General features: G+C 37.6%; 4 protein-coding genes across 5 annotated transcripts; all 4 read right to left on the bottom strand.

Annotated features, from left to right (window-relative positions):
* chmp4ba (charged multivesicular body protein 4Ba) lies at window positions 1-8,332 on the bottom strand. Its single transcript, XM_026167322.2, has 5 exons — window positions 7,989-8,332; window positions 1,909-2,086; window positions 1,396-1,510; window positions 834-954; window positions 1-712 (listed from the first exon to the last, which is right to left on the bottom strand). The coding sequence occupies exons 1-5, from the start codon at window positions 8,170-8,172 to the stop codon at window positions 648-650; spliced, it is 663 nt and encodes a 220-aa protein (XP_026023107.1). The 5' UTR covers window positions 8,173-8,332; the 3' UTR covers window positions 1-647.
* Window positions 8,333-9,366: 1,034 nt separating this feature from the next.
* On the bottom strand, window positions 9,367-10,853 carry LOC113021663 (ciliary microtubule inner protein 1). Its single transcript, XM_026166363.2, has 4 exons — window positions 10,640-10,853; window positions 10,285-10,366; window positions 9,651-9,749; window positions 9,367-9,576 (listed from the first exon to the last, which is right to left on the bottom strand). The coding sequence occupies exons 1-4, from the start codon at window positions 10,696-10,698 to the stop codon at window positions 9,442-9,444; spliced, it is 375 nt and encodes a 124-aa protein (XP_026022148.1). The 5' UTR covers window positions 10,699-10,853; the 3' UTR covers window positions 9,367-9,441.
* A 2,406-nt stretch (window positions 10,854-13,259) lies between these two features.
* Window positions 13,260-16,816, bottom strand: LOC113021662 (rano class II histocompatibility antigen, A beta chain-like). Its single transcript, XM_026166362.2, has 4 exons — window positions 16,762-16,816; window positions 15,191-15,481; window positions 14,386-14,664; window positions 13,260-14,258 (listed from the first exon to the last, which is right to left on the bottom strand). Exons 1-4 carry the CDS (start codon window positions 16,814-16,816, stop codon window positions 14,119-14,121), a joined length of 765 nt encoding a protein of 254 aa, XP_026022147.2. The 3' UTR covers window positions 13,260-14,118.
* Window positions 16,817-18,210: 1,394 nt separating this feature from the next.
* On the bottom strand, window positions 18,211-27,967 carry LOC113021661 (boLa class II histocompatibility antigen, DQB*0101 beta chain-like). 2 transcript variants are annotated; one of them, XM_080301712.1, is made up of 4 exons: window positions 27,865-27,967; window positions 22,083-22,373; window positions 20,950-21,228; window positions 18,211-19,128 (listed from the first exon to the last, which is right to left on the bottom strand). In XM_080301712.1, exons 2-4 carry the CDS (start codon window positions 22,342-22,344, stop codon window positions 18,989-18,991), a joined length of 681 nt encoding a protein of 226 aa, XP_080157838.1. In that variant the 5' UTR covers window positions 22,345-22,373; window positions 27,865-27,967; the 3' UTR covers window positions 18,211-18,988. The 2 variants fall into 2 exon arrangements, with proteins under 2 accessions (XP_080157838.1, XP_026022145.2); XM_026166360.2 differs by lacking the exon at window positions 27,865-27,967 and adding an exon at window positions 25,240-25,351.

The following is a 27,967-nucleotide window of genomic DNA, read 5'->3' as shown; positions in this document are numbered from 1 at the left end:
TTGGATCCTTCCATTAAAGGATTTAATGTAGTTTACGACAGTAGCAGGTCTGTAATTTCACAGTGACGTTTAATGAGAAAGGCCTACACGTTTTAACTTTTCTGCTGCTTTTGGTAGCAGCAGCAATGGCTTGCTGTCATCTTTGTAGAAGAGCTGAGAGATGACGATGCAGGAAGCAGAAAAATTATTTATTGTCTTTTTTTTTCACCCCCAAAATGTGTTGAATTTTCACATTCGAAACAAGCCTTTAAGCCTGTTACTCCACACACCCTCCCAAAAAGTATGCACCCAAATGCTCATACACAATCTTTGATACATAACCACAGGCTGCTGGACATGAAGTTATTTTTCCCTCTATGCCCTTTAGAAAAAGAGGAGTGCACAGCTGGAGCAAAGAGATTCATTCTGTAACATTAAACTGAGAAAAAAAAAAGCCTGGGTTCATTTCTTTTGAAGTCATAAAAATATGTGCACAAGTGCATACTTCAAAGTTGGGGTATGGTTAGATATTGGGAAGTAGGCTTTAAGACAGAGCAGCATGCCAGCAGCCAGCTCAGCAGCCCAGAGTCCCCATCTCTCTTCCAGATGCCTGGGATCAGTCTGGTAGCAGGGAGAAGGCCACTAGCTAGCTAGCAGGGCGAGCCAGCTCAGTTAGCCGCCCAGGCCTCGAGGTCTGCCATCTCGTCCTCGTCTTCTTCCACCTTCTTTTTGGCTAAAAAGGAAAAAAGGAAAAAAAAAATTCAATTTTAATTTGAAAAAAGTATATTTTAGTCAAATGGATGGTGCACTAAACTGAACTAAAACTAGTTTTGCTTTTTTATGTACCATTATACCTGGTTTGGATGGAAGTGATGTAGACGGTACACTGGGTAGATTTTCTGTGCCTCCAATCTCGAGAAGATTTTTGTCCAGCTCTTCCTGTTCCAGCTCCTCCAGCTCAGCCATGAGTTCATCCTAAACAGAGAAAAGAACAAAATGAATCAGATTTATGTAGATCAAAAATAACTAGACAGAAGCCATTTAGTAAGATAGCAGATGTAAGATATGTATATATTTGCTTTACAAATCATTTAAGATCTCAGTTTTATTTTCTAAAAACCAGTAACTATCAGCAGTGGCTCCAACTCACTGCTTAAATGAGGCAGCAACTACAGAGACATTATAGGAAAGAGGCAAGTCACTCACTGCGTAGTCACATTGTCACAGTAAAAATGTAAGTAAGTGTGTTTTGACTTTTTTTATTAATGTTTTCATGGGACACTGTATCTATAATTACTGTAACATTTTGCTGTGACATTCGTTTGAAAGAAAAATCTAAAACATCAGCCTAAATTTAGGCTTTTAGTTTCTGTAGGCCTCATGTTTTTTGTTGTTTGTTTTTTGTTTTGCTCTCACCTCATCATAGTCTTCCCCAAAGCCAACTGGTCTAGAGATCACATCTGAGATTTCTTGGGCAACCTCCTGTTGTTCTGTGATTTCTGCCATCAGATCGTCTACTTTGTCAATGTCCCTGTGAAACAGGCGAGTCAAAGGTGGCATGTAAATGTTAGTAAATATAATATAATTATACATTCTACCACCATGTAGCCGCTAATAATAGAAAAAGAACTAAATTTACACTGCCAAGTACAACTCAGACACACTTTTTACTATCAATGAATCTGAGGGCACAAATTTGAAGAAAAGGGAAAAAGGAGGAATTATTGAAGGGAACAAAGAGGGGGAAGCAAATTGGAGAAATAAAGTCTCATGACAGAACATACGGGGAAAAGTAAAAAAAAATAAAAATAAAGAATTAACAGAAATCCTGTGGCAAATAAAAGCTAGAACAACAGTTAAAAAAATGGGGAAAAAAATGATGAAATAACAAAAGACTCTTTTGAGATACTGCCAGAACTTCTCTCATACATGTTTTCGTGTGCGGCCTTCATTGCTTTAGCTGCAAAGCCCATGTTCTTGAGCACTTCTGTGTTAGTGTTGGCGTTCTCCAGAGCTTCCCTCTGGAACTCAATTGTGGACAAGGTTCCGTCAATCTGAGCCAGCTGCTTCTCGTAACGCTTTTTCCTCTTCAAGGCCTGTAGAGCCGCTGGACATGCAAAAACAAGAAGGGGAAAATAAACTTCGTTTAGAAAGCAGCACAAATGCTCATCAGTATTCTATTCTTTTTTTAAAATTAAAAAACAAACGAAAAACGAAAAGTACAAAACATATAAATGTTGCTTATTTGCCGAATACTACTGTGCAGGCCTTTTTTTCTTCCTATACACAACTGATCATGAATCACAAATGGGATCGATAAAGAATTTGACCTATAAGCAGAGTCACTATTAGCTAATCGGTATCATTGAAACCTTACCACCATCCCATGACATTCAACATTACAATCAACCACGCAGCAGAAAAGCTTGCTTTGTGCTGAAGTGCAGTAAATGGTTTCATGCTGTCATCACGAAACAAGACTCAAACGGATAAAATCCTGTTTCAGCCAAATCTCTGCATGAAGTCACAACATGCTTCAGTCAGACTTTTTAGGTTTGTAACTCACTGAATTTCAACAAGTCCTGCAGCTCATCAAGCTCACATAGGCCCGGATCAAACTCAGTTGGAAAGTACAACATTTGGAAATCCGGTGATGGTTCTTTGATTAGCTGAGAGTAGAGCAGGGCGATATGACCAAAAATATTTATCACGATATACATTTGAAAATTTGCGATAACGATATAACTGACGATATAATTGACAAAATAGACAAAATACTTTACTACTCCACAACTTTATTAGTGCAAAAAACCCCATCAATGTATTTTCACTTAAACAAGCAGCTGTTTTTTATGTGCATTAAAGTTACATAAAAATGTAACAGTGCAAATGCAAATTCCTTGCTGACAGTTTAACCAAAAGGCATTTCCAGTGGAAACTGGCCGACATATCCTCAGCATAACCATGTATAATATCCACAAAACTTAAAAAGAGGTTATACACACACACAATACGGTAACATTATGTTGAAGCACAGTACGTATCACTCCGCGAGGCGCCTGCCTACGATAGCCATAATGCTCCGACAATCCATCAAACGGTGCGGCTTCGTGGCTTAGCAAAGTCGTACTGAAACATTTGACAGAACTTCGAGCGCCGTGTACATAAAATCATTTCGAGGTCAGTAAACACAACCAGAATTCATTCATAAGGCACACGGGATTATAAGGGCCACTGTTGATTTTCAGAAAAATCAAAGGCTTGATTTTAAGTGTGCCGTATTTTCCAAAAAACATGGTAATAACGACGGCCCGCTAGCATGCTCTACCAAAAATAGTGCTTTGTTGTGTATCTGATGGACGAAAGCTAAACCAGTTCCACACCACTCAAGTTGGAGCATTTTTACAAACCAGTTCTGGTTCATCCGTTTCATTTAACGATCCGCTTTCGCTCTTCTCATTCTGCGTCACCGTCATGTGCGTTTGTAAACATAGGCACTGCGCATGCGCGTTTTACCCATATTCTATCGCGATATTTCATTTTCCTATCGTTGCCCAAAATTACACCAGTATTACCATGAACGGTATGATATAGCCCATCCCTAGCTGAGAGGATTAAAAAAAAAAATACATTTATGTGTGTGACTATAAATGTGTATTTTGGTTCCTGTGTTCTTCAAGGGAGTGGGGGTTAAATACAAACAAACAAACAAACACTACAGCCACACACCTATACTGGGAATTCCCCTTAGGTGCTTACATAGGAAATCACCTTAACAATGGATCAAGTGAAACTTACAACTGACTCAAATCTGCTGAGTCACAAGGAACTAAGAAAAGAGGTCAAAAAATTTCAGGACCTTTTTTCCAAGTGCATATCAAATTGAACTGCACTTGTAGTGGAAAAACAAAACAAAACATCCACATGAAAAGCACACTCAGCAGCAAACACATTCATATCAATTCAAAATGTTGAACAAAGTTGTCCAAATGTGTTTATTACTTACACAACAAAACTGAAATGTTGCTGTTGTACAATTACAGCAGGTTTAATACATATTACACCTCAGTTTGATCTCAAAAACTGGTGATCACAGATTTGTGAAATCTGAAAGAGGTCCTGCACTATTTTATAAATATAAATTGAATGAATGAGTGATTTAATTATTGAAATACTAAGGGCCTTTCCAAGACCCTCAAAATTATAATTAATGTCAAACAATCTTAAAATTATTGAGTATATTCAGACTTTTTGAACAAACTACAACTGATGCAAAGTAGAATAATCCCTATAATGGAAAGGATTTGAGATTTTCTTTGTAACACATTACAAAATTAATAATTTAAAAAACTATTCAAGATTTCTGCCCATGTTTTGCAAGGCAGGAAGCATGATGGTAATTCATCTTCTTCCCAACTTTAGCTAATATATCTAATTAGTCTAATTTTCATTGTTATTAGTCATTTCATATTTAGTCATAGTATATCCTAAGTAAATATAATCATATTGCTGCTATATTACACTATAAGGAACCATATAAACAGGAAAAAATGAAAATAAGCCCTTTCCTCTTAGCATTTTTTCATTTCTGAGCTAAATAATAATGACAACAATAACATCAATATTGGACAATTTCTAAGACATGCTAAATGTTCCTCTAAATAGCAGAAGATAACCACAGTAATAGGTCAAAATGTCCACATATGAGAATGTTTAGGTTAAAACCATTAGTCTTTCTATCACCTGTATAATTCTATTCTTGGTCACATTGCCCAGGAAAAAAAGGGCCTCCGATACCTTGGATATACATCTTAAATGTATTACCGTACATTACCAAATCTCCATTTGCACTATTTGCCCATTTGCACTACTCTGCCTGGTTTGCACTCAATGTCATTTACTCATTATATTGTATATTGTATAGCTTTCTTGTTATATGTAAAAATTGTATTGTATTTGTTTATTTAAATTTTACTTTTTAATTATTTTACTTGCATTTTTAATCACTCTTATATTTAAATGTTCATTTGCTATTTTATCTAGGGATTGAGAGTAACGTAGTTTCTATTCTCTGTATGTCCTGTACATGTGGCAGAATTGACAATAAAGCTGACTTTGACTTTGACTTTGACTAAATTAAAGTTATGCATACAAAATAAAACAGTAATTAGTACAATACTCAAGATTTAGCACAATACCAACATTTTCATATATTTCTCATAGAATCAATTCTAACAGTAATCTGGGATTCCAAAAAAATCAAATTTACCCCACAATAACTTTTCTTGATTTGTCATTATTAAACTGCTTGTTTCTTTTTGTGGTTTGAGAGTGAGGACGCAGTGGGTTGGTTGACGAATGAACCGTTAAAGGGTTAAGAACATTTGAATTTTTCTTCAACACAACAATGAGAGAAATGTAAGAGGCTTCGAAGAACACAACTTTGTTTTGTGGAAAATAAAAACAAATGACAAAACCATGTGATAAGAGAACTGGTCAAGACATATGAATTTGAGCAAACATTATTATTTAACTCCAGAAGTGCACCTATGACGCATTAAGGTGTGGTTTGTTTCTAAGGTTACGTGACCACTGTTTCTACGGTAGCACATTTACATACCACAGCCAAATATGATAGAGGTGGGGCTGGTGTCTAGATACTTTTAATCGTTGTTTCACAATAAAAGAAAAAGGGAAAAATACCTGTTACCTTTACAGCTTTACTACTTAACTTACAGATTAGAGTAGATGAAGGCTCTGCTTAAAGGGGGATATTTCTTGCATATTCATTAATAAATGCACTGGGAGTGTAAATCAGTCAACATACTTTAAAACCATATAACTGTTAATGTGACAATTTAGTTTTATGGGCTCTTTTGCATGAGATACACTTTGATGATGATGATAATGATGGGTAGTAATCTAGATTTAGAAGTTTATGCAAAATGTGAATGTAATATTTCCTCACTTTTGGGGGGAAAAAAGTGGGAGAGGACAGCTTCAGAGCAAGACAGGAACTATTCATAGTATGCAATCAAATTATGTAGGTTTGAATACAAAAATTGATTATATGACACACAGACAGCAAGGCTACATTTTACAGGAACATTTCACCACCTGTCCACCTCTTTTCTTTGAAAAGCCTGTCAATTATAATCCACTAAACCTTGCTTCGTGACCACAGCTGCCATATACCACCAACACACACACACCCACATCCACACACATGCACACCTTTAGCAATCTACTTTGTGCCTAGCCTTTTCCATTAGCAGCCAGACAGCAGCTGACAGTTTCCATTTGATCAGATTATATCAGCAGCCGGACCTATTCCTAGACTGATAACATCATTAGCCAACATCACACAAATCATTATCACATTATGTGGGTTGCAGAAATGCATTCAGACTCCATGTTTCAGTCTCAGAGGTCGCTCTAATTGGGTGACGTTTTGCTTTTCCTGCTACTCTGCTCCTTTTTAGCGACCATCAGCAGTTTTCATGCAACAAGTACAATGTCGAGTCCATTTTGGTCTATGGCTACTTCAATGAAAAAACATAAGTGTCCGTGTGAAAAGCGACATCCTGATTATTATAGACGAGACGTGGTGAATTAAATCACTAATTCTTCAGTAATGTTAATAGGTAGAAACATCCATTTAGTGGTAGGCTGCCAGTAAACCAAATAAAGAAGTAATAGAAAGTAGAAAATGTGGAAGAAAAAGTCAGAGGTCCTCCTTGAAGTACAGTAAAAAAAAAAAAAAGTAAAACCAAGCAGTGAAAACAGAGACCATGAATCTTGCAGCTGCCAAGATTACAGCAGGGTTGGTATATTGTCATGAGGAATTTATGTATTGTGTATAATCAGTCACCCCAAAGATAGACGGAGGCTGACTTATGGGATGAACTATGTTGAAAATCAGGTTTTGGAGATGGAAAGATTTTTCCGATTTAGATCACACTAAGACTTTAAAAATTACTTTTAGGTGACAAGCTCACAGTGATAGTAACTAGTGTTAAGCCAATAGTCTACTTTCTGTATTTGCAAGCATGTAAGGATCTGCTTGGGTCTTTGCGCCATGACAGTCAGATCAACCTGTCATTTGTCTAACTGTTCTGCTGCTACTCAGTTTAGCAGGCACACATGCGGTTGACACAGTTTAAGTGTAATGGCTGCACAGACATTCACTCACTCACTAATAATTCTGTCCTTCAAATATCCATCCATTTGATATACGTATTTAAAACCACAGTATAAATTTACAAAACTGTGAAAAGTCCAAGTCTGTCACTGTAATAGGATGGTTACAGAGAAGATAAAGATACTAGTCTTAAAAAAAGTAATGTATTTAAAATGTGGATATAACTTAAACTGTAACAGCGCATACTGCAGTATGGGAATGAATCTATGACTGACAATGCGCTTTATATCGTTACATGCCCAAGACTGAAGGGTGATATACTGTAGATTAAAAAAGGACACAGGGCTAAGAAAAAAAATGGACAGAAATTAATTGTAAGGTATGACCTGTTCCAAAAACAGCTCCAGGCAAAGCTTCCATTTTATAAGTTTGGTGTTATTAAGCAGTTGTTTAAAAAAAAGACACTGTCTGTCAAGAGAGAACAATATGAATATGTTAGGTTTTGTAAATATTTAGAACAATACCTGGATATATATGCATGCAAACTTAGTTACGCTCATAAACATCAGTTTAATATTTGGCTGCCTGAGTCTTCGAACCTAAACGTTACAAACTTTTTGTCTCTTGTTTATTTCATTTCTTAAAGTTTGTTTCTTCCCTTCAGTTGTTTTATACGTGCCAGCCAAAAACTAGACATTTAAATATGGAGTCTTGTAGCCGGGTGGACAGACTTGTTTTCAGGTAAGCAGCGTGTCAACTAACAACTTCCCTCTTCCTTCTGTTGAGTTAGCCTCAGGCTAACTAAGAAACTAACTAGCCGTTCTGACAATTTCATTAAATCCGACGCAGTTTAAGAGCTTTTCCTCACCTCGTTTGTTTTTCGTGCCGTTTTTCTTCGCCGTCACGAGCTCCTGTTCAATTTTCTTCTCTAGGAAATCCTGTTTTTTGGCCAACATCTCCTCGGTCTCTCTGAGTCGCTGAATAGCCTCTTGGGGTGTCGGCGCTTTCCCACCCTTACCCCCGCTTCCGAATATCTTGCCAAATAGCGACATGTTTCTAGCTTAAATGTAAACTTTAGCTGGTGGGTTAACCGTAGATAAAGTCCGCTGACTTTCTGATACCACACAGGTAAAAAAATAAAATGTGCGTCCCTCCCTGTTGCCGAGGCTGTTGTTGTTTTTGTCTCTTCCGCTTTCAAAGCAGGCCTCGTGATGTCATTACGTCAGCGTGACTCATGCGTGGAACTATGGGGAATTTCGCAGTTGAGCAAACTAATAAATGCTCATTGTGGTTATTACCAGTCAGACGTTACATAACCTGTTTTAAAACACTGTAATTGGAAAAGAGTGGTTAACATATAGAGACAGGGAGTCATTCGGAATCAGATTCACATTTATGGGCAATTTAAAATCATCAGTTAACCTAACATGTAGGTCTTTGGACCGAGAGAGGAATCCAAAGTACTCAGAAAGAGCCGATGGAGTAGTAAGAAAATCAAAACACAAGAAAAATTTCGTTCCGTCTCATTACTTCTGGTAATATTGGCTAATTTTGTAGTTACAGTATTCTGCCTTTGCGGGGCAGTATTGTGACACAGGTGTAGATTTATCAGTGATTTTATGTTAGTCATTTTATGTTTTTGATGCTATTGCAACTTGTCAACACAAGAGGGAGTAGTAACGCCACTTGGCACTGTCTCAACAGCCACTTAATCAAGGTTCAGTGGTGCTCAGCTGTGATGAGATGGGACAGAGGCAAATGTTTCTTTTTTTTTCTTTTTTTTTCTTTTTCTTTTTCTTTTTTAATCTTGTATCATTGTGAATGAGTGGATATCATCATGTATACACTCCACACCAGTTGGTGGCGGTATTGCACCATTTTGCTGTTTGCCAACCGCCAATAAAAATATAAAGAAGAAGAATCATCATGCATGGTCTTCTTAGATCATTTTGGGATAGTTTAAAGAAAATGGACTATACAAAACTTGAGCTTGATGCAAGTGGTATATGGACATTATTGAAATTAGAAGAATAAATAATACATTGTTTTTTTTTTCAAGGACATTTTCAATGGACAATTAATGGACAGTTTTGTAAACCACTTGTCATCTCATCATCTGTGGTAGTTGATCTTCGACTGGCGAAATTTATGCCCTACGCTGAGTCTGAAGTCAGAGTTGTGAAAGATTTATTTGTTTTATTAATGTGGAATAGTGTCAAAGAGACCATGAAATATGCCAAATATGCTCCAGTCATTAGTCATTTATTAGGTGAGACAACAGTGGCCGAGGACTTAAGTACTCAAATACAAGCTATAAAAGGTCAGCACAAATCCTTCAAAAAACTACGCCTCCTATGACGCACTGTGTTGTACTTTTCCAGCTGGAGATGTGAGTGACCTGAACGCCAACCAATCATGCCCTGAGTTGTCTGAGGAACAGGAGGTGAGGGGCTAACCTGAAGGGAAAAAAACCCAAAACCTGTCAGATACATGAGAAAGACAGATAAACAGATAGATAGCCAGGTCATACATGTATGTATTTTTCTGGAGGGGTCAGAGGTTGTGTAGTCAGGTGCTGGGGAAGCTCCACTTTGACTGCCTTCTTCAGCTTCACACTTTCCACCTCATACTAAAATACACATAAGAGAGAAGTTAGATCCACATATGTGGAATCCGGAGACCTTAAACAATATGAATGTTGTGTTTATTTAAACATTTGATTTGTAATTTGTGGGACTGTTTGTAATAATTAACTGTATATAAAAGATAGACATAGGCACTAAAAAGTCACCCCCCTTTCCGTGATATTTCAAGCTATGTGTTTGTGTGTGTGTGTGTGTGTGTGTGTGTGTGTATGTGTTTGTTTTTAAAAGATGGATCTGACTGAGAAATCAAGCTTGAAAAAAAAAAGCCTAATGAGAGAATGCAATCTGACACCAAAGGAGAGGGGCCCCTTTACTTTAGTTTTATTTGATGTCCATTTAACTGATGTCTGACTTGAGGGAGTATTTCTTGGAATTTCTGTCAGTTCTTTTCCACATGTTGTGGACTAGAAGGGGATCTATGATTGTACCCTAACCAGTGGACAAGTGTTAAAGGTCCTGTGCTCCACTGGTCACCCTTCATTCAGTAAAACGAGTGGTGCTATCTGTGGCTGTCTTTACCTCCTTGTAGGCTTCAGACAGGAAGCCCCACTTGTTAGGCCAAACTTCAGCCGAGTGTTTCTCAGCCTTTACATGCGCTTTCCTAACACACAAATACAAATACGTTTGGGTTTTTTTTTAATCATATGTGGTACCCTGCATCATACACCAGTGGAAAGAAACAAGTCGTTCCTCCAGTTTCAGCACTGTCTGCAAATCCAGAAAGAGCTGAAGGTCTCACTCCAGTCAGAGTGATGACTGCTTTACATGCCATTGCTCAAAGAAGAGCTTCCTAGTAACTCAGCAGATATGCAAGAACATATTTTTATAAAATTTGAGTAAAATCAAACATAAATAACATACTGTGATGATTTACCAGATTTCATCCTGATGCACATAGTTGATGGGTTCAGATGTTCGCTGTGGCTCTGCCATCTCTCCTGACCAGCGAGTGTTCGTGTGTCAGACTGTGTGGCTTCTTTCGCTCTGTCCAGATAATGTTTCATCTGTGTGTAAGCCTTGCTGATAGGCCTGTTTACTGTGGTCATGGAGACAGGTTTCCCTGACACATATACCTCTGCAGATTTCTCTGTGTGCGTGCGGCTGTGTGTGAGTGTGTGTGTAACCGTGGTGACAGTGGGATGGATGAAGCCTTGGAGGGTTGCTGCAAGCTCAGACAATTTCGTTTTTAGTATCATACTAGGTTAAGCTGCTAAGTACCTAACATGAGCATGCTAACATTCTCAAATAAAATGCTGTTCTTGCAAAGAGCTAAAGTGACCCCAGGGGTCTACCAAGAAGCCAAATTAATAAGCTAGTGAGTTACTGTTGGAGTTAAAGTAACCGTTTTTTGTGTCACGAAAGTTTTAACTGGCTTAATCACTAAAGTAACTTATGCTGAACACATAACTTGTTGGGAGCAGGTCACGTTTAGAGCAAAGGTGTCAAACATAAGGCCCCGAATTTACCCAGCAAAATATCCAATCTGGTCCACTGGGCAGTTTTGGACTATGTGGAGAAGGGGATTGGACATAACTGTATTTTTGTAAGTTTTACAACTTTTCCTGCTGATAAAGACCGCCCCCATGGCCATTTATACCACAACAAAGTAATTAAATAATAGTGTAATTGAAGTGTTTCTCTCTGTACTATATATATATATACACACATACATATGAATTATTTAAAAATTATTATTTTTTTTAAAAATCCTTCAGTTTGTATAATTACAGGACAGTCTGAGCATCCAGAAACCTTTTCTGTAATTTTTACCCATTTATCTCTTATAGTTTAAATACAAAGAGTCATGCTAACAGACTTCTTTATCATGTAGAAAAACTGGGATGCACTCTAAATGTGCTGTAGTGGTGTAATGGGGAAGGCTTTAGGACTCAGTATCCAAAAGTCTGTAAACCCCTTTCCAGATGCCCAACTCTTTGCACCAGAGGGACCGAGAGCCCCCCTTCCATGACCTGGCTATGTACATCTGTACATTACCACTATACCTTTTAGCCGGGGGTGTAAATATAGCTACTAGCTTGACATTGGCCTGAAAACAAAAGTGCCTCATTGAGGTAGGTGTGGGAGTTTCTCCAGTCTGACAAGGCTGTGAAAAATGGACAGAAATATGCTTCATAATGGGATCCATGGTATGCGTGCGTATTTATGTTAACTCCATGTACTACCTGACAGTTGTCATCACAAGATTAGGTTCGAGACCTAGTTTTCCTTCCCTGCGGGCTTGCCTCAGCTAACCTAAGGGCAATACCTTGAAGGGTAATAAAGGACATGTCTGGTGTTTGAAGAATCCGCTGTTTCAACTCTCTACACAGCATATCATCATGAACATGTTCAACAAACTAATCCCTTAACATTATATCACTGTGGAGTTAGCCTCAACTAAAAAACTAACAAGCCTTCTGACAATTCAAATTCCCACACAGTTTACAAACTTATCCTTAACTGTTCCCTAACTGTACACAAAGCCTGTTGACTTTCTGATACCACACATAATATACAAATATTTTATCATGCTGGTTTTTATTAGGCTTTATAAGAAACTTGAGGAAAATGGTTAAAATGAGTGGTAAGACCTCAGACCTGGAAACAACTCTAATGGCCATCTTTTACAGTAGTGATAACAGAGCTTCGATAATATTTCTTTATAATATAATAATATAATATTTCTTACTCCAGCCAGTGACATTTAATTGTATCAATAATGAAGTCTCAATCTCAGGGGTGCACCAGCAAGGACATCTGGCATAAAGTTCTGCCAAATCAAATACCTGCTGTGGTGATTACTCGTGAAAAGGAACAGCTAAAACTAGCTGCTTCTTCTTCTTCGTTTTACATATTAGTGTTTGTAAAACTGCACTGACATCAATGCTGTTTTTACTTTCAGGGTTGAACTCTGTTTTTAACATCTGCCATGTTCATTTTTATAAGAGAGAAAACAAATATGCTCAGACTATAAATTTTCACAATTTATTATCAATCGGTTAGAATTTCAGATGAGTTTTACATGGTGCCATGGACCCCCGCCTCTCCACAATGCTCCGAGAGACAAAGGCTGCCACACCCAGGCAGTAAACACTTTTACTTTGTGTGACAGAAACAGAATGTTAACATGACAGATTTAAAGTTGGAGGAAAACTTTAGGTCACGTTTCATCTCCTGCACCCTCCTGTCTCCCTAAAAGGAGATGGCACTTCTCACATCACCATTCTAGGTTGGTGTCTGGCCTGTAGACTCAGAGAAGGGTGAAAGAGGGGGGAAAGAGAGAGAACTCCAAAACACCTGAATTTATAGACATGCTTTGGTCTGGCCTTAAAGTTTTGTACCGTCTGGTGCCACCACCAGTCCAGGCAGACACTCCCCCGCAAACTCCTCAGAGAAGAGGCTTCTCCCTGTCATATTTGTTAGTGTCTGAATGTAACAGTTGTCACAACCCGGCTCAAAGGAAGTGCCAAGCAAGTGGGAGACCACACACAGGCTTTTAAAGGCTGTAAGATATATTTAATGAAAATAAGGTGAAGAAACTTAAACACAATTGAAATGATATAACAGCCATAACTGAAGCCTCAAATAAACATGATGGGTGTCAGGCCAAGAGAGACAGCCACCCATGGTTCAGTCAAGATGTCTTTATATGCTGGGACTGGCCTTCTCAGGTGTGCTGCGTCTATAATTGGGTCAGCTCCACCTACCTGCAAGAAACAGGCAACAGAAAAACCAAAACACAAGGCCAGCCCACTGGCTGTCACACAGTTTAAATCCCAAACTATTCTGCAACACATATCTGTGTGCAATAAAGGATAAACATAACTGTGTTATACAACTTTTAAAGTAATTGTGTAATATAGGTTAATGGGGGTAAATTCTAACAAATCAAAGGTTTATATGAACCAATTAAATACACTGAAGCTTTTTAACAAGAAGCTCATACAGCAAAGAATAATAATTAAACTGTGTATTTAACTACACAAAGTCAGAAAGTCATTACTGAACAATTACCTAACAGCTTTAACTATTTGGACATAATTTTTCAAGGTGACTTTCACATTCACCGTAATGGTGTCACTTGTTTTATGTAGCTGCGTACATAAAACAAGTGACATGCAGCTGTATGGTGATTAAAACTGAATTTAACTATGTCACATTAACTGTCACTGAATGTAATGTTACATAAACATAAAGTAAAAATTTTAAAGATTCATCGATCAAGGCTACTTTTTAAATATACAATATACTTATCAAAGTTTTCTTCTATGTTGAGTTATTTAATTTTGTTTTGTAACAACTATTAGAGATGATTTATTAAAAGATGATAGTTTATAGTTTAAGATGATTAGTTTATAGAGAACCAGACAAGTTTGGATCAGAGGTTTTTCTCCTGTAATAGATCAGTCCCAAAGACAAAGTTAATGCTCCAAAGATCAAAGCACAAACTCCTCCAGCTAGATAACTCCTTTCAGATGGTCTCAAGCAAGAGTCTGCAACAAAACACCAACAGAGATATTCATAACTGTTAATAATGCAGTGCTTAAATAAAAAAGGACTCTGTGAATTTATAGAAAAATGCAAACAGCACATGACTAAAATGATCTTGTCTGTCCTCACCCCAGTAAGAACTCTTGGGCTCCTTTAGGCTAACATGCTCTACCGTACAGGTGACTCTGTCCTTGGGGATAGGTGTGCACTCCATATAAGAGTGAACCTGATAGGTACAGTCTCCATTTGTCATCACTTCACTTATGGTCACACCCTCAGTCACTTCCTGACCATTCAGGTACCAAGTCACAAGGATGTGTTCGGGGTAGAAGTCATAAACGCTGCACACGAGTATTGTGTCATGGCTGGAAGTGTGGTCTCCCTCCTGGAGAGTCATGCTGGGTGCAGCTGAAATCAGAAGGTCAACAGCTTTAATGATGAAATTCATCATTCTGTAAACCAGCGATAAATAACTGGTTATTTATTTTAGTTAATCAACGTATTTGGTTGTAACCAGGTTAAAAATATCATCTATTAAAATGTTTTGAAATATTAAAAACATTGAAATCCATATCAAATAGTAATAATCCATATGAAATAATGATGGTTAATGTATTTAGAAAATGTTTTGAAATTCCTTAAAAGAGCATTTGCATTATATAGCATTTTTGTACAACTATCTTGTTTTATTGTGAAAAGCTTTGCAAGAGGAAGTGAATGGTGTTGTGCCTGCTCTGAGAGATCTTGTAACGGAAAGTACGGGAAGTTTCTGCAGGCTTGTATGAACTGGACTATCTGCTCGAAGGGTCTTTGTTGATGCGCACATTTTGCAAACTGTCTGTCAGAAGTCACATTTTTTCCATTAGATTTTGAAGAAAACTCTGCACTTCCAGTACTAACAGTACTATCTAATTTAATGTGTTTGAATATTTACCTATGTTTTCCTGAACTGCGTTGAATACTGCATCAACATTATTGACACAAGTCAGTTGTTTCTCTGCTTTTCTCTGCTCAACATCAAATTTGTCTTCATTAAACTGAGATGCTGTGATTAATCCAGCTGGAGTGAGGCCCGTCCACTTGCCGACTGTGCTGTTGTACTGCATCGTAAACTCTTTGTTAAAATACCAATCGATCAGATACTCCACTGTCTTCAGGTCTCTGGAGTGCATAACACAGCAAAAGTCAGCAAACATGAAGTAGCCGTCTTCATCAACAGAGCAATCTGAAAGGAAAAGAAAGAAGTGCTGTAGAAATTTACTACAATCAAGATTTTCAAGCTCAGCCAACCCTCAACAAAGTTTCCAGCCAAAACAGCTTCCTCGTATTTAAATCTGAACTGTTATCAACCTGGTGGTGTTCCCTGTAAGAAGAGACAAGTTCTCTTTCTTATCAGTGAGCTGGTGCATCTGTGCCCTTGAAAAGCTGAGATTCAAAACTGGTTTTTGCTGCTGTGCTCAGATATTCTCACATTTGATAGAACAGGTTAAATCCAAGTCACACTCTGTTCAGTTTATTATGTTCATTAATGAAAGTCTGATAAGAACAACAACAACAACAAGGCTCCCTCTGTGTTTTAATAGGAAATTAGAAAATCTTCACACTCAAAACCCCTTTATGTTGATGTAACGTACATCACGAGGCTGACCGTTTCCTCATTTTATAGATTCCTGTACACGGTGGCATTGTATTCAGCTTCTCTTTAAGGTAATTATGGAAAAGTCTGTCAGTGTGCATCTGAATAAGGCATAGAAAACATACGTAACTGCCTGAGCCGGACTTTTAAATAAAATATACTTTTCACTTTGTACTGAGAAGCTTTGTGTGAAACGGCAACATTTCACATCATGACAATGATTTTTTAACCCAGTCTGAGTGAGAGGCCTGAATCACTGTCAGTTGCATAGTCGTCTCACTAACAAAGAAATACTATTAAGCCAAGAAGCTGTGCAAAAAAGTTTCTTCGGATACTGAATAATGATGGGATGTGGAAAACGTGAGACACATTGTTGATATTTCTTAAGCGGACCTCTATGTGTTTTGAAACTCATAAAATTTTTTAAGATAAAAGGAAAAGCACAATATTTTAATGGGTTTTCATGCAATTGTTTTGTAGATTCAGCCCATTAGAGATCGCATTTGGTCCCTTGTGAATGACAGTGAGTTTGACACCAGTGGTTTAGACTGAAATACACCATAACTGAATGAACTACCATCAAAATTTGGGTTTTAAACACTGTACCTGCTAAACACGTAGTTATTTTACGTTGATGCTGCACTAATGTGTTCCTCAGAGCTGCATATGTGTAAAGTCTTATTGATTGCATGCCTTTAAATGTGATCCAAAAATGCTAAAGGACAGGTTTATACATTTTACAAATCTATCAAATGGCCGTGCAGATGTTGAAACTGTCACTACTACTGCATGAAATGAAAAACACTTAAAAATGACGTACAATGTATATGTGATTTGATATCTATAGATAAAAATAAAGAATTACTCACCCACCACAAGTGGAGAGAGGAAACATATCAGCAGCAGGTACCTGAAGCGGTTCATGTTGAAACCAAAATGAGGCGTGACTGAGGCACGAATTCAATTACAAACCAGCCTGTGTGCAGTTTTTGAGCGAGTCTGTTCTTTCAGCTACACTTAGAGTTTCAGTTCACTCCGATCCACATTTTGTTCTGTTCACTATTTCTTTCCAGACATTTCTCCTAAAATTGTTTTAATAAACATTACTGTGTAACAGTGCAAGCAGTTTAACAACCTTAAAAATGTATAACAATACACTGAAGTACTTTGAAGAATTGCACTGAAGAATTTAAAAAAAAAGTGAAATTCATATGCATTTAATTCATTTTTTTTAGTTTTATCTGCTAAAAATTGTAATGAGGCATTCATGGTGATTGTTTTTTTTTTTTTTTACAGGCAGTCATTGACTACAAACTTATGATGAACCAGTTCATGAAAAACATTCAGACGTCTCACACCACATTGTAACCACCAGTAACAACAATTTGAAAGCAGCAGTTGTCGGGGTAAAAGAAGAAAGCACAAAAAACGAGCCAGTGTATTCCTATAAGTGGTCCTAAACTGGGATACAAGTGGAGGGTTGTGCCATGAAGGACATTTGGTGTAAAATCTTTGTTAAATCACATTTGGATCAGTGTGGCTGGATCAGACTGGTTTGGGTGATTAGGGATAGAGATGGGACTGCAAGTGAGAAACATGTTGAGTTGGTGAAAAGGGTATTTTGAGGAGCTGATGAATGAATAAAATGAGAGGAAGAGGAGATTTGATGGAGTAAAGACAGTGTAGGATGTACCTGTGGAGGTATGGATCTATGAAAGTGTGGTTAACTAGATTGTTCGACACAATTTCACCAAGTTTAGTGGTGGAGAAGAGGTTTAGTGGTACAGATGAAACAAACAAACAAAAAATGATATGCCTAAAGCTGTAGTATCTACTGATGCATTAAGTTCTTCACCCATCCAATGAAAATATGGGCAGGAATTGTTGAAACTAGCTTACCGGTAAGAGAGAAGTTGCCAATAAACAAACAGCAACATGGATTCATGGGAAAAAGAATGAACCTACTGCTGTTTGTTTGGAGATTGTTAATGGAAAACTGCATTGTGTCTTTGGGATCTCAAGAAAGCATGTGATAGGGTGACAAAAGAGGAACGTGTGGTAGTATGTGAGGAAGTCGACAAAAGAATATCAGTGCATATCATAGTCATGTACTGCATATCAGTACATATATAAAGACACTATGAAAGAGGTGTACGGTTGATTTGATTCATTCATATTGTGGAGGTAATTTTTCTGAATTAATCAGTCTTTAAACTCAGTATACGCTATGCAATTTTGGGGTGTCTCTGACAAAAGAAAAACTACGTGAAAGCATCACCGTGATGCCTTTGCTTGCAACTTTAAAACAGTCAGGCATCTAAATATGCAATCAGTTTTTTATTGCAATAATCATCTGTCTTATCTTTGAAGAAGACAAAATTACATTCTTTTTCCTGTGCTGATGGACTGCCCCCTACTGTCCATTAAAAAGAATGCAGTTTTCAGACACTTCAGGCTCAGAAGCTATGCCCATCTTGCAAATGCATTTATAATCAACTCTTAAATGTGATATAATGTCAGTGTTTGTGAAGCTACATGGAAAACACTAATGAAACAAACAACGAGATCTGTTCTTGTGCTTTGAAAGTTGTACATAACATTTTTTCACAGAAAGTTCAAATTGCAAAGAAAAAAATGTAAATGGACAGTGATTAAATTGGGGTGTATTTTATAACACAAAATCTGAACTGAAGAAGCTTCTTGGATGAGAGGTGAAACGTCTTCAAGCAACTTAAAGAAGTCCAGCCGCTTTTCTTTGCAAGCTCCTTTGACTACGATGACCTGTATGACTGAGAACCTTCACAGACATAACACAAAATCATTCAGTGTGTAATAAAATAAAATTCAATTCATAACATATAACTATTAAGGGTAGTAAGGGTACTTTTACATCACTTATAATATCTTTACTTTATTTTTTAATTTTTTTTAACTTCCCTTAAAAATGCATCAGAGCGCTGCACACAAGAAATAAAAAAACAAAGCAAAACAAAAAAACCCACAAAAACTCTGTAACAACATATCTGTAATAAAGTTAAAAAAGGCGAGATTTTAATTTTTTCTTTGTTTTTTTAAATCATTATATGTAGATTTAGTTTATAGAGTATTTAAAAATGTTGGATCAGAGGATTTTCTTCTGTAATAGATCAGCCCCAAAGACAAAATTAATGCTCCAAAGAGCAAAGCACAAACTCCTCCAGTTAGAAAACTCCCGTTGGACTGTTTCAAGGAAGAATCTGCAACAAAACACCAGGACACATATTCATAATGATTGATAATACAGTGCTTATATATGTGTGTGTATGTATGTACAGTGGGGCAAAAAAGTATTTAGTCAGCCACCGATTGTGCAAGTTCCCCCAACTAAAATGATGACAGAGGTCAGTAATTTGCACCAGAGGTACACTTCAACTGTGAGAGACAGAATGTGAAAAAAAAATCCATGAATCCACATGGTAGGATTTGTAAAGAATTTATTCGTAAATCAGGGTGGAAAATAAGTATTTGGTCACCTCAAACAAGGAAAATCTCTGGCTCTCACAGACCTGTAACGTCTTCTGTAAGAAGCTTTTCTGTCCCCCACTCGTTACCTGTATGAATGGCACCTGTTTGAACTCATCATCTGTATAAAAGACACCTGTCCACAGCCTCAAACAGTCAGACTCCAAACTCTGCCATGGCCAAGACCAAAGAGCTTTCGAAGGACACCAGGAAAAGTATTGTAGACCTGCACCAGACTGGGAAGAGTGAATCTACAATAGGCAAGCAGCTTGGTGTGAAAAAATCAACTGTGGGAGCAATCATCAGAAAATGGAAGACATACAAGACCACTGATAATCTCCCTCGATCTGGGGCTCCACGCAAGATCTCATCCCGTGGGGTCAAAATGATCATGAGAATGGTGAGCAAAGATCCCAGAACCACACGGGGGGACCTGGTGAATGACCTGCAGAGAGCTGGGACCAAAGTAACAAAGGTCACCATCAGTAACACACTACAACGGCAGGGAATCAAATCCCGCAGTGCCAGACGTGTTCCGCTGCTGAAGCCAGTGCATGTCCAGGCCCGTCTGAAGTTTGCCAGAGAGCACATGGATGATGCAGCAGAGGATTGGGAGAATGTCATGTGGTCAGATGAAACCAAAGTAGAACTTTTTGGTATAAACTCAACTCGTCGTGTTTGGAGGAAGAAGAATACTGAGTTGCATCCCAAGAACACCATACCTACTGTGAAGCATGGGGGTGGAAACATCATGCTATGGGGCTGTTTTTCTGCCAAGGGGACAGGACGACTGATCCGTGTTAAGGACAGAATGAATGGGGCCATGTATCGTGAGATTTTGAGCCAAAACCTCCTTCCATCAGTGAGAACTTTGAAGATGAAACGAGGCTGGGTCTTCCAACATGACAATGATCCAAAACACACCGCCCGGGCAACAAAGGAGTGGCTCCGTAAGAAGCATTTGAAAGTCCTGGAGTGGCCTAGCCAGTCTCCAGACCTCAACCCCATAGAAAATCTGTGGCGGGAGTTGAAAGTCCGTGTTGCTCGGCGACAGCCCCAAAACATCACTGCTCTCGAGAAGATCTGCATGGAGGAATGGGCCAAAATACCAGCTACTGTGTGTGCAAACCTGGTAAAGACCTATAGTAAACGTTTGACCTCTGTTATTGCCAACAAAGGTTATGTTACAAAGTATTGAGTTGTATTTTTGTTATTGACCAAATACTTATTTTCCACCCTGATTTACGAATAAATTCTTTACAAATCCTACCATGTGGATTCATGGATTTTTTTTTTCACATTCTGTCTCTCACAGTTGAAGTGTACCTCTGGTGCAAATTACTGACCTCTGTCATCATTTTAAGTGGGGGAACTTGCACAATCGGTGGCTGACTAAATACTTTTTTTACATACATACATACATACATACATACATACATACATACATACATACATACATACATACATACATACATACATACATGAACACTATTAATGTGCAGAATGATTGAATTTATCAACAGCATTTTGATTAAAATGATCTTGTCTGTCCTCACCCCAGTAAGAACTCTTGGGCTCCTTTAGGCTAACATGCTCTACCGTACAGGTGACTCTGTCCTCGGGGATAGGTGTGCACTCCAGATAAGAGTGAACCTGATAGGTACAGTCTCCATTTGTCATCACTTCACTTATGGTCACACCCTCAGTCACTTCCTGACCGTTCAGGTACCAAGTCACAAGGATGTGTTTGGGGTAGAAGTCATAAATGCTGCACACGAGTATTGTGTTATGGCTGGAAGTGTGGTCTCCCTCCTGGAGAGTCATGCTGGGTGCAGCTGAAATCAGAAGGTCAACAGCTTTAATGATGAAATTCATCATTCTGTAAACCAGCGATAAATAACTGGTTATTTATTTTAGTTAATCAACGTATTTGGTTGTAACCAGGTTAAAAATATCATCTATTAAAATGTTTTGAAATATTAAAAACATTGAAATCCATATCAAATATGATATGATTCTTACAATGTTGCAATGTGATGCCTGGTTTGATATAATTCAAAATTGTCATGAAACAATTAAATCTAAAACAATAGTCTTTGAAAATGCACTTAATTCTTTTTTTAAATGCAAAAAAAGAAAAATTGAACATTTTTATCAGGTACTTGAAATAAAGGTATTAAGGGAGAATCACGGCCAAGCAAATCATAAAGTACTAATGGAAGTGTTTAGTTTTAGGCTCGTGCTATCATTTATAGTCCTGTTCACGGTTTGGGGTTTTGCTCTTCAATTGAAATGTTAGAGTATAATTGCTGTATTACTGTTACAATAATGATTGTAAAATAGGAGGGTTATTACACCCATATTTGTTCTGCTGCTTTAAGATGATAAACTACATAAATGGATCCTTGCACTGTAATTTGGGATCATTTGTTTGGTAATTTAGCCCTTTTAAATACAGGAAGGAGTAATATGTTTACTTCCTATACTAAAGAAAAGGTCATTTCAAAAAAGGAAGGTTTAAGATTGTCCAAGTGTTTTGGTTTAGTTCTTTATCATTATAATTCCTGTCATTAAACACTGTAACACATTGCATGATTTTTTTTGTATTTGGAAGAAAATGTTTGTATTTTATATATATAATATTCTCTCTACTGATAGCAACGCATACATCTAGTATTTGAATATTCACCCATGTTTTCCACAGTTATGTTGAATACTACATCAACATTATCGACACATATCAGCTGTTTCTCCACTTTTCTCTGCAGAATGTCAGCGCTGTCTTCATTAAACCGAGATGCTGTGATTAATCCAGCTGGAGTGAGGCCCGTCCAGTTGCCGACTGTGCTGTTGTACTGCATCGTAAACTCTTTGTTAAAATACCAGTCGATCAGATACTCCACTGTCTTCGGGTCTCTGGAGTGCACAGCACACCAAAAATCAGCAAACATGAAGTAGCCATCTTCATTAATGGAGCAATCTAAAAAGGAAAAGAAAAGGTTAATCAAAAATTGACACCGATTTGTCTTTCTGTGCCTTAATTGCACTTTCAAGCTCAGAGTAGTTCAACCCTCAGCAAAGCTTCCAGCCAAAAGAGTGCTTCCTCACATGTAGAAAAGATAAGGCCTCCTTTCAGCAGGGAGCTTGTGCAGCTGTGCTCTTGAAAAGCAGATTCAAAAGTTGCTTTTCACTCATTTGCTCAGGTATTGTCCCACTGGGTTGGACAAGTAAATCCAGGTCACACTCTGTTCAATGTAGTATTTTCATCAATCAAATTTAGATTTTTTTTGCCAGTATAAAAGGAACTAAAGCGCGCTCTCTATGGCGTTATTTTTGTGCCACTATTCTGAGCGCACGTAAAAAAAAAAAATGCAGGTGCAAGTGTTGCATTTTGAGGAGAAATTTATTTTGAGCAAAGAAAAGCTGAGTGAACAAAATTCATTGCTGCGTGCGGAATGAATTCAGTTTATTTTGTGACCCAGAAAGAGAAATATTTCAAACTCCGCCACTGCCTCGTTTGAGTTTTGGACGAAATGGATTCTGGGATATTGCATTTCGTCATTTCGAGCTGATTGGAGACAAGAACAGCCAATCAGATTTTTTTTTGCATCCAAGTCTGTGATTGGCTGGTTTTGTGGCACAAATATAACGGTGTACAGAAAGAGCTGAACGCGCATGGGCAGAAATGTTGAGAGCGAGCAACACATTGCAAGCAAGCGCAAATGCAAAAACTGAGCGAGAGAGGCTGCTATTGTGTGTGTGTGGATAATAGCAAACACTGAAATACATTTTTTGCACCCAGCAATGATTTTTGTTCACTCAAATTTAGCTTTTCGTCGCTCAAATTAAAATTCTCCTCAAAATGCAACACTTGCACCTGCAATTTTTTTTTTACTTGCGCTCAGAATAGTGGCACAAAAATAACGCCATAGCTCTCTGGTAATGAATGAGTTTTGAATTTGCAGGCGGAGTCACTTGATCATTTTGAAAATGTTCACATTGAAACTTCTTTTGTGTAAACATAATGTCCAATGTGACGGTATCTGTTTCTTCATTTTATGAATTCCTGTAGATAAGAACAGGAAAGCCAGTCAATCAGCCCTGACTTTGCTACAGACAACACAAAGTGTCAGATTTGGCCTTCTGTGTGGCTTTGCAAAATGTGTGAACTGCGAAGCTTCTTTTTAATAGTAATAATAGTAATAATAATAATTAATTTTATTCAAAAGCACCTTTCAAGACACCTAAGGACACTTAACAATAGAATAAAACACATAGAACAATGACAAAATGAAGAACAATAAGAAAATAAATGAAATTAAACACAAGATCAAATAAACAATAAGTTCACGGTGAATGTGCAGATATGAACAGATTTTTGGGTTCTCTCCCACATTTTAAATCTTGATTCAGGTTTTGAGTTGAGATTTAAAATGGGGGAGAGAACCATTGTTTCTTTAATCTGGGGGTAGAAAGTTCCACAGGCAGAGCAGCTGAAAGCTCTGCTTCGCATAGCCCTGAAATACATAAAGAAGGCAAAGCCAGCTAGATAGAAGAAGAAGAAGATAGAAGTGAGTGGGCAGAAGAATAGAATAGAATAGAATTCAACTTTATTGTCACTGCACATGTCACAGGTACAAGGCAACGAAATGCAGTTTGCATCCATCCAGAAGTGCTTTAGCCATGATATAGATATATTACAAATATATATTAGCAATAATATAGATATGTGAGTATATTACAGAAATGGGTCTATTAAGGTATGTTATAATGCACACGGTATGAAGTATGTTATGAATATGCTATAACTATAAGTATGTACAGGCTGTAGTGAGTACAAGCTTTGTACAGGCTATGAACAGGATATAAATATGAAAAACTATACAGAATATGAAATAAAAAAAACTATACAGAAATATGAGATATGGAGCTATACAGAAATGTGAACTAGAAGAAGTAGTGCTTAAGAGGTCAGAAAGGTAAGAAGGAGCAAAGTTATGAAGGGCCTTGAAGGAGAGCAGAAGAAGCTTGTACACTATTGGGAATTTTACAGGGAGCCAATGAAGTTCCTGAAGGATTTGGGTGATGTGCTGGTAGAAAGGGATTCTGACAGCAGTTTTGAACCAGTTAAAGCTTATGGAGGGATTTTTGGGGGAGACCATGCAAGAGAGAATTACAATAGTCAAGGCGGGAGGTAACGAGACTATGGACAAGAATGGACGCAGACTGGGTGGAAAGAGAAGGACATAATTGGTTAATGTTGCGTAGAGGAAAATAGACAGAACATGTGAGGTTACTGATGTGAATGTAGCATTAGCTAAATCAATCTGAAACATTATACGTGCTAAACCTAAAACTAAAGTTTTTCAAACTGCGTTTTGACAACATTACTGAAGAAAACACTGCACACCAATGAGACTTCATGTAAAAATCTTGTGGCCAGTGTATAAAAGTTGATGTATTTACTTAGACTAGAGTCAATTTGATTTAGCTTTAGATTGTTTCATTTCCCCAAATTCAAACATCTAAATGGGGGACTTGACCTGAGCAGAAATGCTGTCTTGCGCTGGTGTTACGAATCGTGATAACAAGGTTTGTGATCACAGAGCCACACAACTGAAATTTATAGTCTGCTTCCATTCAAATAAATCCACTATGTTAACGTAAAAGACGTATGGCACAAAGTACAGCATGTACACCAGCACTGTGTAAACACTGGACCTTGTGGTCATATTAAGGTTAGCATATAAAGTGCAGTACAGTCATAACCTTGTACTATATACTATACCCCGTAGTATATAGTAACCTTTGAAAATGTGCTTCATGTAAATAGCAAAAGTACTCACCAACCATAAATAAAGAGAAGAAACACAGAAGCAAGTACTTGAAGCGGGTCATGCTGAAACCAGAATGAGGCACCCCTGTTGCTGGTTTTTAAACCAACCGCTGTGGCGTTTGAGAACGACTCTTTCCTTTCAGATACACTTACACTTTCAGTTCACTCTGAACCTGGTGCTGTTTCATTATCTATTACTCCAGGCATTTCTCCTTAAAATCTGTTTATACACCGATGGTTTGCAACAGTAAAAGTGTTTTAAAAAACTTTCACAAATGAAACAACCAGCTGAGGAAAATAAATGTAAAGAGCCCTTTTTAAAATGTCTGTGCATTTATTTTTGTTTTCTATTTATACCTGCTATAAACTGTAACGTTGCGTTTAGACACTCACAGGGATTCTTTGTTGACCTCAAACAGTCACTCACTCATGATCATAAACTCATAATGAACAAGTGAAAAAAAAATCCAGATCATGAAAAACAGTTTGACTTCTCACAGCAGCTGTAATTAACACTAACAAGAATGTGAAAGCAACAGCTGTCAAGCTGAAAGAAAGACTGTTCCTCTTTTTCTCTCTGAGAAGTGGGAAGTGGGCAGAAGTGTGTCTCGCCTCCTCTTGGCTCCTGCAACATCCTCGGGTTAGCTGCCACGCCTGTCGCTCATCTTCTCACTAGCACTGTGGATTTAAGGACTGGCTTTCCAGTAGATTGTTGTCATTCCTGTATTGATAATTACCCTAAATTCAACTCATGTTTAACTGCTGTTGGTGCTCCAGTTTCCCGTCTCTGGTAGTTTCTAGAATGTATTTCTGGTGATGTATGAGATATATGGATTAAGGTAAAATCTAAAGAAAACTACATTCTGTAGAAAAATTAAGGATGCTTACCTGCAAAGATGGGCAGTAACGAGTTAAAAGTAACGTGTTACTGTGATCCGATTACCTTTTTCAAGTAACGTGTAAAGTAAGAGATTACTGTTGCAAAAAAAGTAATTAGATTAATGTTACTTTCCCATAAGCATGCTGCATTACTACATTACAAAACCGTGATTTTGTTTGTGAGAGTGTCTTATGGCACTTGTGTGTGTCGTGACATTGGTGAGAGCAAGAGACGTGTAGATCAACAATGGATAATATGGAGTACGGGAGAAACCAAGCACACCATTGTTTTTCTTGTGACATTACCAATAAGTTTGATGTGTCACATGGCCCTCTTCCTATTGAAAAAACAAAAGTTGTATCCAAGATGGCCGACTTCTAAATGGCCACCATGGTCACCAGACATCTTGAGGAGTTTGCCCCCTCACATATACTAATGTGCCATAAACAGGACTTTAATATCACCAACCATTCCCATTTTATTACGGTGTATCCATATAAATGGCTTCTGTTTTCATCCCCAATAGAAGATTCATCCCCATAAAAAGTCAAATAAAAGTTCCCTCAATATCTGCCTGCTCTGAGGTACATGTCTGGTTAGTCTCTGTATTAGATCTCTGCTTGAGCAGAGCAGAAACAAATGGTGCAAATGATTTTTCTGCAGTTTTTGGATACAATAACAGGTCTATAGGTCTACAAATGAAATTCATACTCACTGAAAACAGAGATATTGATCTATTGGAAAACAATGAGTAAATCTGTGATATGAGGTAGTGACTTTATTTAGGCCTAGTGTTCTGAAGAAATGACTCTTTTTGTAAGTTATGCAAGCCTCCTTTTATCCATTGATTAAAACCAGTGATTCTCTTAAAATGCGCAACTCCTATTTAAGGCCACCAGATGTCACTGCTGACCTTTCAAAAAGTAAGACCAACTTTTTATTTATCTCATGGTTTTAGCTCTCTCTTTTGCGCTTTATGCACCAGGGCTCAGTTTTTGGATTCTGACTTTGACTAAGAAGCCCTTCATCTCAGTTTTCACATCTCACATGTTTTAGTGAATTCTAAAAATAACAAGGAGCATAATGCTTCCTCAGTGCAAACGTTTGGCTTACTTCAGCTGTTTAAAACTGCACTCTTTTTGTATATAAAGAATACTAAACTTGCAGTATACTAAAGTATATACTGCTTTAAGTTCAGTTCTATATATACTAGAGCTAAAATATATACTTCTTAAATGTGGGTATGCTGATTGCCTGTCTAGTGTAAAGCTCTGTTTTGATGATACAAAGTTCACCAAACTCTCGAGTACAAGAACAGTTATGGGAAACTGATCCACAAACCATCAAGAGATTAGACATGGAACAATTAAGAAAGCAGATCAGCATTTAATGCAGTTTCATATGAGTCCTTAAAATAGTTGCAACCTTATAATCTATTGATGCTTATTTTTCATCTGTCCTCTCTCATATGTGTTTGTGTTCATTAATATTTTCCACTTTTGAATTCTAGACCAATGAGTCATTGGTGGAGCGAATTATTTTGACTCATCCACATCAGGTTATCAAATTTACATTAAAAATAAATACATTTAGATTTCACATTACTGATGCAATGTCCTTATATGGTTCTAATATATGTCATTATATGGACCAAATATTCATTATGTGGACCAAATATTCACTGCAGACACCAAATCTACTTCCAATACTTCATTACAAAGACATGCTGTTAGTAAATCAATTGTTTTTACTAACCTTTGGGAGTTTCTCCCTGTGTCTGCGTGGGTTGTCTCCGTGGTACTCCAGGCTTCCTCCCGTAGTACAAAGACACGCAGTTAGTGGGATTAGGTTAACTGGA

The sequence above is a fragment of the Astatotilapia calliptera genome, chromosome 5 (genome assembly GCF_964374335.1).
Source record: "Astatotilapia calliptera chromosome 5, fAstCal68.1, whole genome shotgun sequence".
NCBI lineage: Eukaryota > Metazoa > Chordata > Actinopteri > Cichliformes > Cichlidae > Astatotilapia > Astatotilapia calliptera.
This window is presented reverse-complemented; position numbering and strand designations above follow the sequence as displayed.